Genomic DNA, 18110 nt, shown 5'->3' on the forward strand with positions numbered 1-18110 from the left:
AGAGTCTTCCGAAGTGAAGGGCACAGCCTCGGATGAGAGGCCTCTCGGGGCTGATCAGGACCCACTGGCAGCACACACCGAGGGAGGAGCCTGGGGGCGATGGTGGTGGTGGTGGAGTGGTTGGAGCCAAAGGCCTCCTGGGCCTTGTAAGCCAACCTGAGGCCTTGGTGTGGGTTCTGGGTTCTCGGGCAGAGACCTCTGCTACGTTTTGGGGTCTTAGAGCTGAGAGCAGCTCCTGCCCGTATGAGGTCTCAGGAAGTTGGCTACAGAGGGAATGATGACTGAAGGGAAAGAGGCACCCTGCCCAGTGAGGGCAGGCTGGAGAGGCCCGGACGGTGCAAGCGAGCAATTCCATTCTCACCGAGGGAGGCTGGCTGGTTGCCAACTTGCAGAAGTGATCCTGGTGAATGGTCTCCTCTAGGCTCTGGGCTGCTCATTCAGGACAACCTTGGGGGCTCTGTTTTCCAGCTGTGGATCCTGCTTGGGGTTCTGAGCGGGGAGGTCCCCTTGCTGATGAAGCCAGGTGTGCTCATTAATGCGAATGCACTCTCCAGGTGGACCTCCCCCACCACCCCACTGGAGAGGGCCTACCCACCACAAGTCGGGTGGGTGGCCCATGGTGACAGAAGTCATGGGTGAGCCAATGGAACGAAACACGTCTAAACCAGTGGAAGGCAAACAAAACACGTGAAAACAGCAGCAGGCTCTTTGTGTAATAAATATTGCAAGGCGCACTTGGTTTCTTTCTTTCTTTTTTTCAAGTCAAATATAACAACCAATGTCCCAAACCCTGTTTTCGACATTCAAAAGAGAGGAGCTGTTGCGATCAGCATAACACCTGCAGCCAATCAAAGAAAAAAAAAAGGTTCCCATTAGCCAGCCAATCAAATCCTTTTCCAGTTTAAGCCGCCAATCGGACCTCCTCATGTTCCTAAAGAGTGACCCAAATAAAGCACCAGAGCTCGGAGAGCTTCCTGGGAAGCCATACACCCGAGGCGCAAATTTTTTTTCTTTTTTTAAAATAAGAGTCAGAAAATAAAAATAAAAAGGTTTCCATTGGTCAAGATTTAAAAATAAAAAGGTTTCTTCCTGCAGCCAATCATGAGTCCGTCCCTTTAAGCCAATCGTGACCGCACCGCTGGTGTCTCCCCCGAGGATGCTGAGTGGCCGTGGGGCGGGGCGGGGTGGGGTGGGGTGGGGTGGGGGACCAGGGGGAGGGGAGATGACCCTCTGCCACTCAGCGGTGAGGTCCACACAGATCTCCTGGCCTTGGCCAGCTTCCAGGGTGTTCCACGGGGGTTGCAGCTACTGCCTCCGGTCCTCCGTCTCCGACCTGGAAAACGCCATCACTACGTCCTCCGCACCTGCAGACCGTGGGGAGAGAACCGCTAGTGGATCTGGCGCTGGGCTGCGGCCCCCATGCGGCGTCAGTCCTCGAAGGAGGGGTGCTTTCTGAGAACAAAGTGCTTCTTGGGAAACCCACTGCCCCTCTTGAGCCTCCACTACAGCCTGGCCAGGATTCGCCAGCAACCCAGCTGCAGGGCCTCTTGAGGCAGGTTGCCAGGGTGAAGCTCAGAGGCTCACTCTAGGCTACACCTCCAAGAGCCGGGAGCAGGACAAGAACCCAGGCTGCTGTCCTGAGCAGGGCTCTCTCTGCCGGTGACCCTTGCTCCAAGGTCACCAAAGCCAGGGGCCCTTGGGAAACGCCCTCTTCCTTCTTAAGACGCTGGTCTCCATCCCTTTGGAGGATCTCCCTCCTGATTTCTAGCAGTCATTTCTTTGTCTAAACCCCATCACCTACTCAGAGGAGCACAGCCAGGCCCACTTCCAGCCTGGCTCCTACAGAGACAGATAATGGCCATAATCTTTCTGTTGCTATTTTTCATGGTAGATTTGAGGATTCTGGTCCAGGGTCTCATGAAACCACTTCCTTTGTCTTGTTTTCCCTGAGACAGGCTCTGACTTGTAGCCAGAAAAGGCAGGAGGGAGGAGGAGGAGAGCCTGGAATGCGGACCTGCCTCCCCCGGAGCTGCTGGGAGGAAGGCTGAGCACAGGCCCTGTGGGGCAGGTGAGGTCACCTGCAGGTCCCGCTCTGCCTCCTGTGCCTGGGTCCTGCCATGTCTCACCCCTTTTTTCTAAACCTAGGTTCTTGGTCAGGCCCTGAACGTTAAAGAGCAGTCAGTTGCCTTTGGCCTTTCAAACATACTTCTGTTCGGCTGGAGGAATTCTCCCTGGGAGGGGAGGGTTGGAACAGCAACACAGTGGGTGTGGGGCCACTGAGCGGGAGGTAGTGGGGTGGGTGGGGGGAGCGATGCCTGGTGGAACTGCTGGCATGGGAAACCGGAGAGAGGGCAGGACTCCACCACTGCCTGCCCCCCAGGGCATGGTGTGGGGCAGCTCCTTCCATGCCACAGGGAGTTGCCACTTCCCAAGGCAGCTTCTTCGTGCCTCCTTCCTAACTGTCCTGCCGGGAGGAGCAGAGGAGGCGCCCAGCCCTGGTGCTGCAGGAGGAGGGCCCCTCCAGAAGGATGTCACATGACAGACAAGTGCCTGCAGTTTGGCACCAGAGCACCAAGGTGCCGCTGCCAAGGGGAGTCACCCTGCCACACAACCCCACCTGACTTGATGTTCTGCTGCTACCAGCACAACCTCTATTCCCGCCAAGGGGAACAAGCTTCTAGAAAGGAGCTTGGGTCTTCCAACTTCTCCAGGCTCCTGTGCTTGGGAAGCCCTAGCAATCCTTCCCCTGTCTTCTCGGGAACATTCTGTACTCGCCTCGCTCCTCGGACCACGCAATATCACTGCGGGCAGAATTTTCCTAGCAACCACAGGATCCAAGATTACATCATACCCTGCATGGCAGCTGAGCCGGTTACCTAACAGATGCTGGCTTTTCCCGAGTGCCGGCTCTCCAGCTCGCTAAGCAGGAGGGGGCTGGAGGGAGACTCTGAAAGGGGAGTTGTCAGCAAAAGAGGCAATGCACAGTGGCAGCCCACTCACTGCTTTCCTGGCCTGTCCCGTGGGCTTGCTTGCAGGGACCTTGGGCCTCTGTGCTGAGCTGCAGGCACAAAAATAGCACCGGCCACCCCAGGAGGGAAGAGTGAGTCTGCAGAGGGAATGGCCATCGGTTCCTTGGAGGAGCCCAGACGTAGGGGCTGCAGGATGAGTGTACCTGGGCTGCACTCTGAGAGGTGGAGAAAGAAGTCACCTCCTTAAGGTCACTGAGGGACTCCAGCAACTCCCTAACAAGACATCTGTGCGAGGGCTGCTCCGCCAGCTGGTCAGCCCATCCCTGGCTGGGGCGGAGAGGGCTGGGGACCTGCGGCTCCTGTTTATAGGGCCTCCCACTCTGCTGCTGGAGCCGGTGCATGAAGGGCCCACAGAGCCATTGCCCACCCCGGCTCTGTTTTGTTCCTAAAGGACTCACTGTTTTCCAGGGCTCACCATCAGGGATCTACTTTCCTTTGGGGACCCAGAGCGAGACAGGCTCTTTCAGAGCCTCCTCTGACCTTTCTTACACTGGTTGGCCTGGCATTTGTTACTCAACAAGGGCCTGACCCTGCAGGCTGTGAGGCGAGGATACGGCCCTTCCCCTTCCTCTTCTCCAAGGAATTGGGGCCGATCACCCAGTGGAGAGTGAGCTGCTTAGTTCACTATTATGATTCAAGTTCTTGGAACTTTAGAGCCAGGAGGGATCTCCAAAGTTGACCCTCATGAGCCCTCCTTCTCCTTTAAGGCCAGAATGTGGGGCCTTCCTTAGAGGATCTGTCTCTCCTGGAAATGCAGGGCTCACAACAGGAAGATACTAGAGAAGCCAGCAGGCCCAGCTCACTGCCTCTGGGCCATCAGCTAGGTTTACCATCTCATTTTATAGACGAGGCTGGTACACCCCATTGGTACTTTTTGCTGACCCTGCCTGGACGTGGGCTCAGAGCTTCTATTTGTCATTTCCCACCAGATGTAGAGAGTAAAGGAGGGGAGAAGCTGATCCGTCTCTCCTGTTCCACCACACTCTCTGACCCATTAAAAGATAAAGCCAAAACCAGATGAAGACATCCCAAGGAAAGAGAACTACAGACCAGTATCTCTTATGAATACATATATTCATAACACCTATGATATGCAAGAACACTCACAAAATACTAGCAAGCAACATATAAAAAGGATTATATACTCTGACCAAGTGACATTTATCCCAGGAATGCAAGGTTGGTTTAATACCCCAAAATCACTTAATGTAATAACTCCTATCAATAGAAAAAAGAACAAAAACTATATAATCATTCGAATAGACACAGAAAACACATCTGACAAAATTCAACACCCCTTCATGATAAAAAACACTCAACACACTAGGAATAAAAGGGAACTTCTTCAACCAGATAAAGGGCATCTACTAAAAACCCATAGCTATTATCATACTTAATGGTGAAAGATTGAGAGCTCTCCCCCTTCAAGATTAGGAACAAGTAGACAAAATCCATGCTGACTACTTCTATTCAATACTATATTTAAGGTTCTATCCAGGGCAATTTGACAAGAAAAAGAAAGAAAAGGCATCCAAATTGGAAAGAAAGAAGTAACATTGTATTTGTAGAGGATATGGATCTCACATATAGGAAATCCTACGGAATCCACTGAAAGACTACTAGAACTAATAAATAAGTTAAAGTTGCAGGATATAAGGTCAGTATACCAAAAATCATTTGTATTTCTATAAACTAGGGATGAATAATCTGAAAATGAAATTAAGAAAATAATTTCATTTACAGTAGCAGCAAAAATAATAAAATCCTTAGGAATAAATTTAACAAATGGAGTACAAAATTTGAACTCTAAAAAGAACAAAACACCAATGTCTAAAACATTGCTAAGGACTTCTCTGGTGGTACAGTGGATAAGAATCTGCCTGCCAATGCAGGGAACATGGGTTCGATCCCTGGTCTGGGAAGATCCCACACGCTTTGGAGCAACTATGCCTGTGCACCTCAACTACCAAGCTCCAGAGCCTGAGAACTGCAACTACTGAGCCCAAGTGCTGCAACTACTCAATGCTGCATGCCCAGGGCCCGTGCTCTCCAACAAGAGAAGCCACTGCTCATCAAAACTAGAGAGCTTGCACACAGCAACCAAGACCCAGTGCAACCAAAAATAAATTAAAAAAAAAAAAACAAAAAACATTGCTGGACGAAATTCAACACAATTTCTATCAAACCCCAGCTGCCTTTCTTGCAGAAACTGGCAACCTACTCCTAAAATTCATATGGGCATGCAAAGCATCCAGAATAGCCAAAGTAATCTTGAGAAAAAAGAACAAGGTTGGACCCACACTTTTCAATTTTAAAACTTACTACAAAGCTACAGTAAACAAGTCTGGGTAGAACTGGCACAGATCAAGTGAACAGAATTGAGAATCCAGAAATAAACCCTTCCATTAGTGGTCAATTAAATTTTGACAAAGGTGCCAAGGGTTCAATTTGAAAGAATTGAACAAATGGTGCTGAGACAATTGGATATGCTGCTGCTGCTAAGTTGCTTCAGTCATGTCTGACTCTGTACAACCCCATAGATGGCAGCCCAACAGGCTCCCCCATTCCTGGGATTCTCCAGGCAAGAGTACTGGATTGGGTTGCCATTTCCTTCTCCAATGTATGAAAGTGAAAAGTGAAAGTGAAGTTGCTCAGTTGTGTCTGACTCTTAGCGACCCCATGGACTGCAGCCTACCAGGCTCCTCCATCCATGGGATTTTCCAGGCAAGAGTACTGGAGTGGGGTGCCATTGCCTTCTCCAGACAATTGGATATACTTACATGTAAAAGATGAAGCTGAACCCTTGTCTTGTGCCATACACAAAAATTAACTCAAAATGGAGCAGTGACCTAAATATTCTAAGGGCTGATGTATAAAAACTCTTAGAAGAAAACAGGAGTAAATCTTCATAGTCTTGGGTTAGGAAATGGTTTCTTAGATAAGACACCCAAGGCACCATTAACAAAAGAAAATATATATATATATAAGTTGGGCTTTATCAAGGTTAAAACCTTTTATGCTTCAAAAAATACTATTAAAAAAAAGTAAAGACAACCTACAGAATGAGAGAAAATATTTGCAAATCTGGTAAGGGATTCATATGAAGAATATATAAATAACACAACTCAATAATAATAAAAAGTCAAACGACTCAATGTTTAAAATGGGCAAAGATTTCAAATAGATATTTCTCCAACAAAAATATGTGAATGGTCAACACGTGCCTGAAAAGATGCTCAACATCATTATTCGTTATGGAAATGCAAAACAAAACCACAAGGAGACGTCGCTTCATATCCTTAGACAGCTGGAATCAAAAGACAGACAATAACAAGCGTTCGGGAGAAACTGGAACCCTCAGACACGGCTGGTGGAATGTCAAATGGTGCAGCCCCAAGCCTGCTGCACCTGCAGCCTCCTTCATCTCAGGCGACGGCACCTCCAGCCCCGGGGTCTTCCTGATTCCTTCTCTCTCACACACACTCCACATACAACACATCAGCCAGTCCTGCTGACTCGACTTTTAAAATGCATCCTGAGCTCATTACCATTCCTCGACTGCCACCCTGGTCCAGGCCACCACTACCCCTCTCGCTAGCCCCTTGCACCGTCTTTCCCTGGATCTCTCCACTCTAGCCCCTGACAATCTATTCACACAGCAGTCAGAAGGAGGTTCTTAAAACCATGAGTCAGCTCCTGCCACTCCTCTGTTCAAAACTCTCTAAAGGTGGCTTATTGTACAATTTCTCATCACACTCAAGGGAAACTCCAAACTCTACCCTGTGGCTGAAAGACCCAATGCGATCGGGCCTCTGGCTGCCTCCTCCCCTCCTTCCATACGCCTCCTCTACCTTCACCCCGTTCCAGCCACAGGGGCTCCTGCCTGTCCTTCAGGCACAGGAACCTGGGCCTCAGGGCCTTTGTACCTGCTCCTTCCCTGGCCTCAGTGCTCTTCCCAAGTCCATCTCACAGCTCTCACACCTCATGCCAGTCGGTGCACAGTCACCTCCCCAGGCTTTCCCTGACCAGTGTCTAAAAGAGTGACACAGGATGAATTGTTGGAGGTGAGGAACTCAGAGAGATGAAACAACCTGGTGAATCAGAGGCAGAGCGAAGACCCGGTACAGACTTGGAAGACCACGCACGCAGCATGACATGCTTTGTCGTTTTCTATTAGGAGAAGGAAATAACTGGTCCTGGCCCAGTTACCCTGAGCACTGAGGCTGCTCCTAGCAGAGCGTGCACCCATATTTCTGCCCCCATGAGAATGGAAGCAAGACCCAGGACTCACAAAGCACACAGAAGCAGGCCTGGGATGGCTGCCCTAGAGGAAATTGAACGTGGAGTCCAGAAAGCCCACCTGGGAGGCGCCCGGCCAGACCCTGTCCCCTGCCCAGGCCCACTGCTCTTGCAGATGCCCCCCTGGTCCCATGGCTCGCCTGCTATGGAGAGCAGGGCCAAGGCGCTGGGGAGGGCGTAGCTCTCTGAACCAGAGCCGAGCACCCAGTGGGCCTATCCGTCCCATGTCCCACTTCAGCTCTGCCTCTTTAATGGAGTCCAGTCAAGTGACTGGGGAGAGAAAAATGACAAACATTCAGGAGCTTAGAAAAGGGAAGCCAGCCCCCAGCTGGGGGCGGGAGACAGACAATGGGGTCACTGGCCTGTTTGCAAGCTCAGGGTGAATTCACACCAACAGAATCAAAAGCCCAGTATAGGCTCCACACACCAGCACCACCCATGGCCCCAGCCCAGCCTGGCTCTCTGTAGGGAACCAGTGTGCTGCGACTGGGGAGCAGCTCTCTGCAGGGTGTGGGACAGACCGGCAAGGAGCAGTGCAGTCTGGAGAAAGGCCCAGGGGTGAAAAAGAGCAGGAAAGAGGAAAAGGGATGACTGCAGCCCTGAAGTAGTGGATGGAGGAAGGGCATGAAAGGCCTGTTTCTCAGACCCAGTAGGGGACATCCTAGTGGAGAACTCGCCCCTTTCCAGGAGAGGCACAGACCCTCAGTGGAGCAGGCCTAGTCCCAGCACCCATGAGGACAGCTCCAGATACCACCCCTGACCCTCTCCAAGAGGGACCCTGCGGAGACAGAGAGACCAGGTGGCAGAAGGAATAGACAGAGCCTCCTGATATCTGGGATATGCTGACCGTGCAGTTCCAGCCTCCATCCAGCTGCAGCTCCCCTAAAGCCCAGTTCGGAGGAGGAGCCTGTGCTCACAGGAGGCGGGGAGCCCTGAGGGTAATCCCTCCCCAAGAAACTGACACAAAGTGCAAGAGCCTGGGCCAGCTTCCAAGGCTGCCAGCCCCAAGGTCCCCAGTGCAGGACACAGCCCTGTGCAGATGTCCTCAGAGAAAAGGGGGGACGCCCAGCACCAGTATCTGCCATGGGTGAGGACACCCACACCCCCTGATCCAGGGTCACGGGCGCCTCCAAGTCTGTGCCCCAGCTGCTCTGAAACCTCACACCTACCCCTGGCTGGAACCTCCCAGGACGACTTCTTTCTGAGCTGGAGATCTCGTGACCTCCTGACTTCTTCCTAATGAGCAAAGGACCAGGGCCTGGAAAACTCAGAAATAAAACCCCAACCCCCAGAGTCTCCCTGAAGGAGGAAATGGCAACCCACTCCAGTATTCTTGCCTGGAGAATTGCCATTGTCAGAGAAGCCTGGGGGGCTACAGTCCATGGGGCTGCAGAGTTGGACATGACTGAAGCGACTTAACGCACACACACACCCCCACCCCCACACACACAGTCTCCCAAGTCCAGCTGGAGGTTAACTTGGGCAAAGTTAACTCTGCAGAGGGAGTTAACTGGTAAAAGTTCTTTAAAACTGTCCAGGGAACCACAACTGCCAGGTCTGGGTCATCCCTCCATGCACACGGCCACAGGCTCCAAAGTGTCCAGGGTGATTCCCATTTCCGCTGTTTGCCCCTACTCTGACCACGTCACTTGGGTTGTGGCATTCCCTCTCGGTCCCCTGAGGTCACTATCTTGCCATCCATGGCAACCAGCATCTGCTACTCGGCTACCTGGCTACCCCAAACAGCACGGCTCAGCTACCTGCTCTGGAGAGATGAGCCAGGTAGCAAGGCTCCCTCATGGAAAAACAGGTCCAAGACACTCTTCCAAAGGCAAAGGTGTCCACCGGGCTGAGGCCAGGCCCCACCCTGGACTAGGCCTCCCCCCACAGAGACCCAGACCCCCTGGGTGTCATGTGCTTCTCTGAGCAGCTGTGGCCCTGGAGCCCAGGGTTCTGTGCCTCTCAGCTCTGCTGCCCAAGTTCCCAGAGGATGGCTTTTCCCCAGAGATAGCACGATACTGGTTGCCATGGGAACAGCACCCCAGATCCTCCACAGTCTCAGCAGCCCAAGCGGGCTCCAGGTTCGGTGACACCTTCTGGGCTCCAGGCTGGCAACCATGTCACCGGGTGCCCTGGCTGCAGAAGGCATGGCACGTGGGCTTAGGTGCGAGGGGGCTCCTGGAAGGCGCACTGGGCCTCCCAATAGGCCAACGCGGGCCTCCCCAGGTGGATAGGGGTACCTGGGCCAGAGTCTGAACCCTGCCTAGTCCCTGCATGTCCACCTCGGTTTCCTCATCTGCAAAACACATGTATCCCGTCCACCCACTGGACTGACTCGGATAACATCTGCAGCATGAAACATCCCAAACAGCACCTGGTGGGGTCACACCCCGGAGGTGCCATTACACCTGCTCTGCTCTAGACCCAGGAACCCCAGGCCACCCACCCCTCCTGCACTCCACTGAGCCCAACACACACATCCTGCTTCTGGGGGTTGTTTTCCAAGGTACTGTTGTTCAGTCGCTCAGTTGTGTCCTACTCTGTGACCCCATGGACTGCAGCACGCCAGGCTTGCCTGTCCATCACCAACTCCCGGAGCTTGCTCAAACTCATGTCCATTGAGTTGGTGATGCTGTCCAACCATCTCGCCCTCTGTTGTCCCCTTCTCCTCCTGCCTTCAATCTTTCTAGCATCAGGGTCTTTTTTCCAAGGTGAGGTGCCCCTTATCAAGTCTCTTAGCTCCTGCAATGGAAGCTCTCCTACACTACAGAGAGTTGTGAGAAGGGACAGAATCTGGAAGGGGCAGGGGGGTCCCTCCAGGGGTCAGGAAGGGCCAGGTCTTCACCCAGAGTCCCAGCACATTCTCAAATTCTGGAGGGCGTCACAACCACCTGGGGTCTTGCTTCAAATGCAGATGTCCAGGCAAACCTGGCAGACTCTCTAATCCAGCAGGGCTCGGGTAGGGCCCAGGCATCTGCATTTTTAGCAAGTGCCCTCCATGATTCAGCTGCAGTGGTCTGTGTGGCCCACATTCCTAGAACTCAATGCTACAAATGGTCCCCACCCGTGAGCTGCTGTCTCTTCTCATCCAACCTTCTGTCCTGCTTCCACGGCTTCACGCCATGTATTCCCGGCCCTCAGCAATCTGCCTCCAGCCAGGATCCACAGACACTGTTTTGGGAAAAGGCACGACTGACATTAATTAGGAACCCTGGGGACCCTGATGGTGAGCCAGCTGCTCCTCTCCTCCTTTCTGTGCTCCCCCACGCCCCCTGCTGGCCCTGGTGCTGTGCTCACAGGGTTCCACTTCCCCTCCCTCTGCCTGCTTTCCCTGGGGGCCTCACCCACACCCAATCCCCAAATAGGCTCCCTCCTTACACCTGGGTTCTGACCTAACCCCTGCCTACTCCTGGAGGATCCCACATACTGCCCACTTGGGGGGCCCCTGCCTGCCCTTCCACTGTAGCTGCTCAGTCCAGGAGCCCCGTCCACACAGCCTCGCCTCCGACCCCACCCCCACTTGCTCACAGGACACTGCTGTGACCTTCCGGGTGTCTCTCTGCCCCAGCATCTGACCTGTGACCTCTCCCCAGTGCTCACCCTAGATGGACAGCCACTGGCCTGGCTATCCCACCCCTCAAGTCCTGGAAACCCCCGTGGCCTCATCTCCAGAATTTACTTTGTTCCGAACTCGTTTGCCCTTCCAGTCACTTACCACCCACACTCGCCCCTTGGGGGACACTTGCTCGGGGCTGGGCAGGCTCCAGGACTCCCTCGGTCTGTGCCATCCTTCTCCTTGTCTGTCTACATGCACTCCTGCACATCCTTTAGCATTAGTTGCTCAGTTGTGTCCAACTCTTTGGGACCCCATGGACTGTAGCCTGCCAGATTTCTCTGTCCATGGAATTCTCCAGGCAAGAATACTGCAGTAGGTAGCCATTTCCTTCTCCAGGGAATCTTTCCAACTCAGGGATCAAACCCAGGTCTCCTGCATTGCAGGCAGACTCTTCACCATCTGAGCCACCAGTGAATCCTTCAAGACCCAGGCAAACAGCACCTTTTCTTTGGGGCTTTCTAGGTGGGCTCCCTGCCCGTGGGGTCAGTCATCCTGGGATCTGCGCCCAGAGGTCTTTACGTGTTTACTCCCGTTTCCATCTACCTGGCTGCGCTGGCAGCTTGAGGCTGGGAGACGTTGCCTGGCATCCAGATCAGTGGGTGACTGTGTGCAGGAAGGAGCCATTGCTGACCCCAGGGGCCCTTGATGCTCTTCTCCAGGACAGAGGTCTGCTTCTCCCAGGCAGGTGTCAGGAGGAAGGTACAGAGGTGCACAGGGCTTGGAGGTCCCTGCTCTCAGCTCCACACAATAGCAGACATCACACCAGTGAAGAAAGGAGGGTCAAGGCAACCCTTCACAAACCAGAGCCAGATGCTGAACAGAGCAACCAGCCTGCTCCTCAACATGATCCTCACCCTTTCTTAAGCCTTTTTCTTTTTCTGTGATACAAGTTATCTCCTACCAAGTCTTCCTGGTTTACTTTTTCAGTTGAATTCAATGTATATGAGATTTTTTTAGTTCACGTTTATTATTATTAGGTTACAAGTAATTCTCATGAAAGTGTTGATTAAAGTTTAAAAAGATTAGCTTCCCACCCCACTGACTGGCATTCTCTTGGGGCCTGCCTGAAATTTCATCCAGACTTGATTATTACCTGGAGGCCCTGGGAGAAGCCTGGGAGCCACATGTGGGCAGAGGGGGGTCCTGGCACCTGGGCAGCTGGTCTGCACGGAGAGGGAGCCTCTGTCTACACGGGAATGGGAGAGAGCCCCCTCTGGGCCAGAGCTGGACCGCGGGCTCCCGATGAGATGTGACAAGGGCTCCGTGGAAGCAAAGATGCGTGGGCAGTTCAGGAGCCAGAGGAGGAACTCGGGGCCAACCCCGGAAGGGCAGACAGGGCGGCAGAGGCAGCCCAAGAGCAGAGGCCAGAGGGTGTAGAAGAGGATTCCAGGAAGGACGCTGGCTGTGAAAGGGAGATGGAGCTGGCACCCCTACCCATGCACTGCTGAAGAGGGTCAAGAGGGGTGACGTGTAGAGGGGTGATCCTGCTTGGTCCCCGGAGGAGCTATGCACTGGGTGGGGTGAGCCCTGCCCTACCCTCCTCTCCCCTGAGGCCCTGGCTCCCCGCTGGCTTGCTCACAACCACAGCTATTTTAACAAGGCTCTCAGTGTAACCCTGAGACCAAATGACCTATTTTAGGCTCTCTGGCAGCAGACTCAGAGCCCGCAGCCTTGGCTTCCGAGGGGGAAAGCCAGCAGCGCCCCGGGACTGCCCAGCTGGCTCAGGCTGGGGACCTTCCCTGGAAAGTCTCTTTGAGAAAGAGTGTGATCAGACAGAGGCTGGAACAGGCTTGGGGAGCCAGCATGCCAAGGCCAAGAAGAGGGCAAGAACAGCTCCAGGGCAAGAGAAAGGATGTGGGCTTCCTTAACACAAGGGGCCATGTCTTGATGGGGTCCCTCCAGCTCCGGGACAGCCAGATGAGGGTTCACACGGAGCATGGCTGGAAGATGGCAGGTCTGCAGGTGAATGGCCACAAGGAGGATTCTGCCAAGTGAGCTGGGGGCCTGGAACTGGCACTGGCCAGGCATTCATCCTGGAAGCAGCTCTGGGTCAGGGAGAGACCCAGAGCTTAGAGCGAGCACATTTAAAGGGGCACAGAGGTGAAAAGTCCAGAAAACAGCAGCAGGAAACCCTTCCAACTTTTTGATGCCCTCCTGAAATGCCATGCTAACCACCTCCATCACACCTGCCCCTCAGGTAAAACACTGTTATGCTTGGAAACACACACGGCCTGTAAGCCACATCTAGAACCACATGACAGGAACCGCACAACTGATTCTATGGCCTTGAGCATCTCACTCAACATCTCAGGGTCTGTTTTCTTCCTCAGGAAAGTGGAGCTGTGATCACCCCTGCCTCACAGCCCTGTTGGGAGGATTCCCTGGGATAACTTTATGTGCTACTTGACACAGAACCTGACACACAGTAGGAGCTCAAGAAATTAATTAATTATAATTAATAGCAAAGATGAGAATCACATGTCCAACAGTAAAGGATCAGTCAAAAAATGATGGCACAGCCACATGGCTGCATATCATGTGATTGCTGAATTGCTTTCTTGAAAATTAAGGACATGGTAAAATTCTTATAGGGCTTCCCAGGTGGCTTGATGGTAAACAATCTGCCTGCCATCAGGAATCATGGGTTCGATCCCTGGGTCAGGAAGATGCCCTGGAGAAGGAAATGGCCACACACTCCAGTATTCTTGCCTGGAGAATTTCATGGACAGAGAAGCCTGGCAGGCTACAGTCCAGGGGGTTGCAAAAGAGTCAAACATGACTTAATGACTAAACAACAAAATTATCCTAAGTAAAAAATGGAAGCTAAAATGGATATTATAATGTTTACATTGTATAGAAATCCATTACAACTTTGTAATGGAAATTCATGCATATTTTTAAAAAAAGCCTGCTGGTTAACTAACGCAAGGTAATGGGGTTCAGCTATTTGCAGTCAATCCTTTAGGCGCTTGTGCTGTTTCTATCTTTCCCAAAACCACTTTCAATGATGATTATGCATTCTTTCATAGCCAGGAAAAATGATCAATATATGGTACAGATTGAACAGCACTAACAACAAGAAAGGAATGAACTCAGCATTCTGTTGAGCCTGCTTTTGGAAGCTACAGCTCTCTGTCCCCGAGCCTACAGCTGGGCCTTCTCAGCAAAGTGATCTTCCCAGAGAAGCACTGGTTGCCTTTGGTTCAAACTCAGTCCTTTGGTTCAAACTCAGCTGTCGGGTCTGCTCGGCCACCATGGGGACCAGGAGACAGTGCTTCATGTTTCTGCCTTTCTGGGGACTCTGAGCTTCCAGACCCAGAGCCCAGTCTATTCATTCACCCAAGAACATGCTGGGGGCCTGGGGGGCCAAGCCCCACAAATGCGAAGAGGGAAGCCACAGGAGCTCAGAGTTGGTCCAGAGATGGACCAGGAAGCAGCGTGTGGAGCAGCACAGCTGAGTGCACGTGTGCGGTGGAGACCACAGGAGGGCCCGGCCCAGCCTGAGGGGGGCAGGGGAGGGGGCGCGTCAGCGCTGGGCTCCTGGCCATCGAGAGGCACATGTGGGGACAGGAAGGCATGAATGCACAAGGCTTAAGATGGGAGCAGAAAGCCACTCAGTGTGGCTGTTTATGGAGTATGAGGTCCTGGTATCTGGGGCGGAGGTGAGGGAGGTAGGTGGAGGGGGGCGAGGGCAGGGGAGGTAGTGGGGGCAGGGGGTCCCACAAATCATGGCTAAGGGGTTTGGATTGTATCCTCAAGGCAGTAGGAAGCCACTGAGAGTCTTCAAGGGTGGTCTCGGATTAGCAGAGGCCAGGCAGGTCCATCCCCGCTTCAGTACAGGGTAGTGGGGGCAACTGGCACCCTCTGCTGGAACCAGTCAATGAGGCTGTAAGGTGCAGGCCCAAGCACTAAGGTCTCCAGCAGCTGTCTGCACCCAGGAGGTACTGAAGACACGTTCACCAAGGGAAGGACGGGATGTGGGGGTCGGGGGAGCAATGCCCAGGTAAGCAATGCCCAGCCTGCTCTCCTCCCTGGATCTGGGGAGGGCAAGCAGTGCTCCTGATACCAGACCCCTCCAGCCCCAGAGGAGAAGCATGGGCAGGTCTAAGGTGGTGGGCAGGACCCTAGGACCGACTGCCAAGCGCTGACCTTCGGTGATGGGGCGGCCCAGGCCCCCTAGCAAGGGAAGCTGGTACATCAGAGGTAAGAGCTGCAAGGACTCCCAGGAGCAGAACAAGGGCATCTGCTGAGAGACAGTGCCATCTAGTGGCAGGAGGCGCGCAGACCAGGCTTCTCCGGGACCGCCCTGCCCACCAGCTCAAATGCTCCTAGGCCTTTCTGGGCTTTACATGCTGGCATCCTGAGCAATGGAAGCAATGATCTTGGGCTTTTGCCACTTGGGCTGCGCCTGAGCCTCTGAGAGCAACAGGCCCTGTGGCATCAGCTGAGGGCGGCTCTGCTGATGAAGAAAGTGGACAGGCTAGAATGTTATTCAAGCCCCAGATCCCCAACGGCGTGGTCAGAAATGTAGGGTTTCACTCTCAGGCTTGAACCTCCACAGTGCAAGAGACAAAGAAAATACAGTGTGCTCCGGAAGCTCTTCCAGGCACTGCTGACCCCTCCCCGCTTCCAACTCACACCCTGGGGAATTCTCCTTCAGGCCCTCTGCAGCCCATTTTCTCAGTGGTTCAGGTCAGAGGTGACCGTGGGAGGAGGGGCAGACTGAAGGACACCCCAGCAGCAGAGAACCGTCTCCCCAGATATTCTTCCCCAGCTCCAGGTTTAGTCCCAGGAGTCTGTTCCCGGGAGAGAGAAGTACCCAAGGCCAGCCTGGCTGTCTGTGGACGCCCCAAACCCAGGAGGGTCCAGATTCCAGCACCACGAATTCACAGCCACACGCCCACAGCTCACTCCTGACTGCTCAGCAGTTTCAGGCCAGGTGAGGTCACCGTGACTGCCTTAAATAACTCAACAGAGTTTGTTTTCAATTGTTGGTTTAGCCAAGCAAGATAAAAAGTACTTTTTAAAACTTCCCCTTTAAACAACAAGGTCCTACTCTTTAGCGCAGAGAGCTATATTCAGTATCCTGTGATAAACCATAATGGAAAAGTATATTAAAAAAAGAATGCATATATGTGCATAATTGAATCACTTTGCTATACAGGAGGAAATAATGCAACATTGTAAATCAACTATACTTCAATTTTTAAAAGAAAAAGAAAGAAAACTAGAAAACTAAAAATAAAAGTTCAGAGACTAAAAAAAAAAACTTCCCCTTAATGTCAAAAGAAAAAAAAGGTACGTGCGATGTTAAAAAATTAGTTTTAGCAAAAAGTGTTTGACTTAGAAACTCAAGGTGCCTTATATGGTCCCACCCTCTATCAAAATTTTCTATAAACAACCTGCTAAATATTCTTTCCGCTTTTTCTGTTCTATGCATGAGTATGTGGATATGGGTGGGGGCAGGGGAGTACATGTGGTAGCATTTTCTACACTGACATACAGTTTTACAGCTTCTTTTGATTTTTCCCATTAAGAGCATTTTCTTCTAGAGGTAGTCTTAGAACCAGAGCTCAAAGTCAGGTTAGCCCAAGACCAGGCTGGCAGAAAATGTGATGCCCCAGGAACTCAGAAAGCAGGAAGGTTTCAGAAGAAGGGGAGAGGGACCCATGCTAAAACCCAGATCAGTCCTGGAAAAGAAAAGGCCTCTCCCACAAGAGATATCCCAGGACAGGGGCAGGGACACACCCCTCATCTCCTCCTCTCCCAGCGGTGGCTGACAGGGCAGCTGGTGTGGAACAGGCTGTGGCATGAGTATGGCTGGGACAAGCGCCGACCCGGGAGCTGTTGGAGCCGCTGGAACACCCTGTACATTTCTGCTGAGCTGGGTGCACAGGCCGGGTCACGCCCAGCGTCAGAGCTCAGGAACCGGGCCCTGTGCCAGGGCAGAGCCCTGCCTGTGACATCCAGAAGAACAAGGGCAGCCTCAAGAAAATCTGGCCTGTGTGCCAGAGTGGCTCTCCTCCCTGGCCTTGGGGGTCAGCAAACACGCCCACCAGGGCCCAGCTCCTGGGAGCCTGCTCACACCAGACAGGCTCCTGGCTGCACGATTTAATAGCCAGTAATTCCAAGCCAGTGTAACAAGAACAAAAGGAAAAGACTGAATGAAGATGGTGGGCAGGGTCCTGGGCTCCAGGGCAGAGTGGAACCCAGCCCTGCAGTCTAGCTGCAGGTTTGCATTCTGGGCCCTTCCAGTAACTGGCAGCATGAACTGGCTGTAGTGGCTTACTGCTTCTGAACTCCAGTCTCCTTGCCCGCTAAGTAGAAGTAACACAGCTGGTAGCTCTTTAGGTTAAATGTAATGATGTGTATCAAGCACTCAGCCTGAGCCTGCTAGACGACAGTCACTCAGTGTTACCCACTGCTGTCATTACCACTGGCTGAGGGTGCTCAAGAGAGAAGTAACTCCCTCAGGCACATAGAGACCTGCAGGGCCACTGGGGCCACCCTCCGGGCCATAGCCAGGAACACAGCGGCCACCTAAAAGCTTGTGACCAGGCCAGGCCGCTGCACACAAGGGTGGTTTTCTTGTCCTGAACAGGTTGGACAGGGGTCAGGCAAAGGCTAAAGACATGCAACCACAAGAGCCTCTGCAGTTACAGGGCCCCCAGACACCTCCACTGCTTCCTCTGCCAGGCCCAAAAGGGATTCCCCCCGCCCATTACCTGATTGGGTCCTTGGCTCCCACCTGGGGAAGAAGGGACCAGCTCGGAGGCCAAGGAGGTGCCCCAGACTCCACGCTTAGAGGCTGCCGCCATCCGGGGTTAGCTGTGTGGGTGGGGGGAGCTTCAGCCCCTCCTTGTCTGCCCCGAACCTCTCCCCCTCTCTCAGGGATCACCCGTCTGCAAGGGCTGGAGCTATGCGTTCTAAAGGAACCACTGCTTGCTGCTCCTGCGAAGGGCACGCAGGCCCTCACTCACCCTGGTCGATGGACTCACCCTGGTCGATGGAGTGCTGGGGCAGCTGGCTGAGCTGGCTGTTGACCACCCCCGCGTAGGTGCGAAGGAACTCCTCCTCGTTAGCCGTCAGCTGCAAGGATGAGAGAGCCGGGTGAGGGGGGGCTCACAACTGCCCCTGGAGGCACCTGCTCAGACTGGCTTCATCCC

General features: G+C 53.1%; 1 protein-coding gene across 4 annotated transcripts in view; it reads right to left on the reverse strand.

Annotated features, from left to right (window-relative positions):
- Positions 1–735: 735 nt before the first annotated feature.
- CTNNBIP1 (catenin beta interacting protein 1) overlaps positions 736–18110 on the reverse strand; it is a 47349-nt gene continuing 29974 nt past the window's right edge. For all 4 annotated transcript variants that reach the window (XM_006076698.4, XM_044942974.2, XM_006076699.4 and 1 more), the window contains 2 exons: positions 17943–18033; positions 736–1364 (listed from right to left, as the gene is read on the reverse strand). In XM_006076698.4, coding sequence (XP_006076760.1) covers positions 1306–1364; positions 17943–18033 — 150 coding nt within the window. In that variant the 3' untranslated portion in view covers positions 736–1305. The remainder of the gene's footprint in view (positions 1365–17942; positions 18034–18110) is intronic.

This window comes from Bubalus bubalis, chromosome 5 (genome assembly GCF_019923935.1).
Source record: "Bubalus bubalis isolate 160015118507 breed Murrah chromosome 5, NDDB_SH_1, whole genome shotgun sequence".
Taxonomy (NCBI): domain Eukaryota; kingdom Metazoa; phylum Chordata; class Mammalia; order Artiodactyla; family Bovidae; genus Bubalus; species Bubalus bubalis.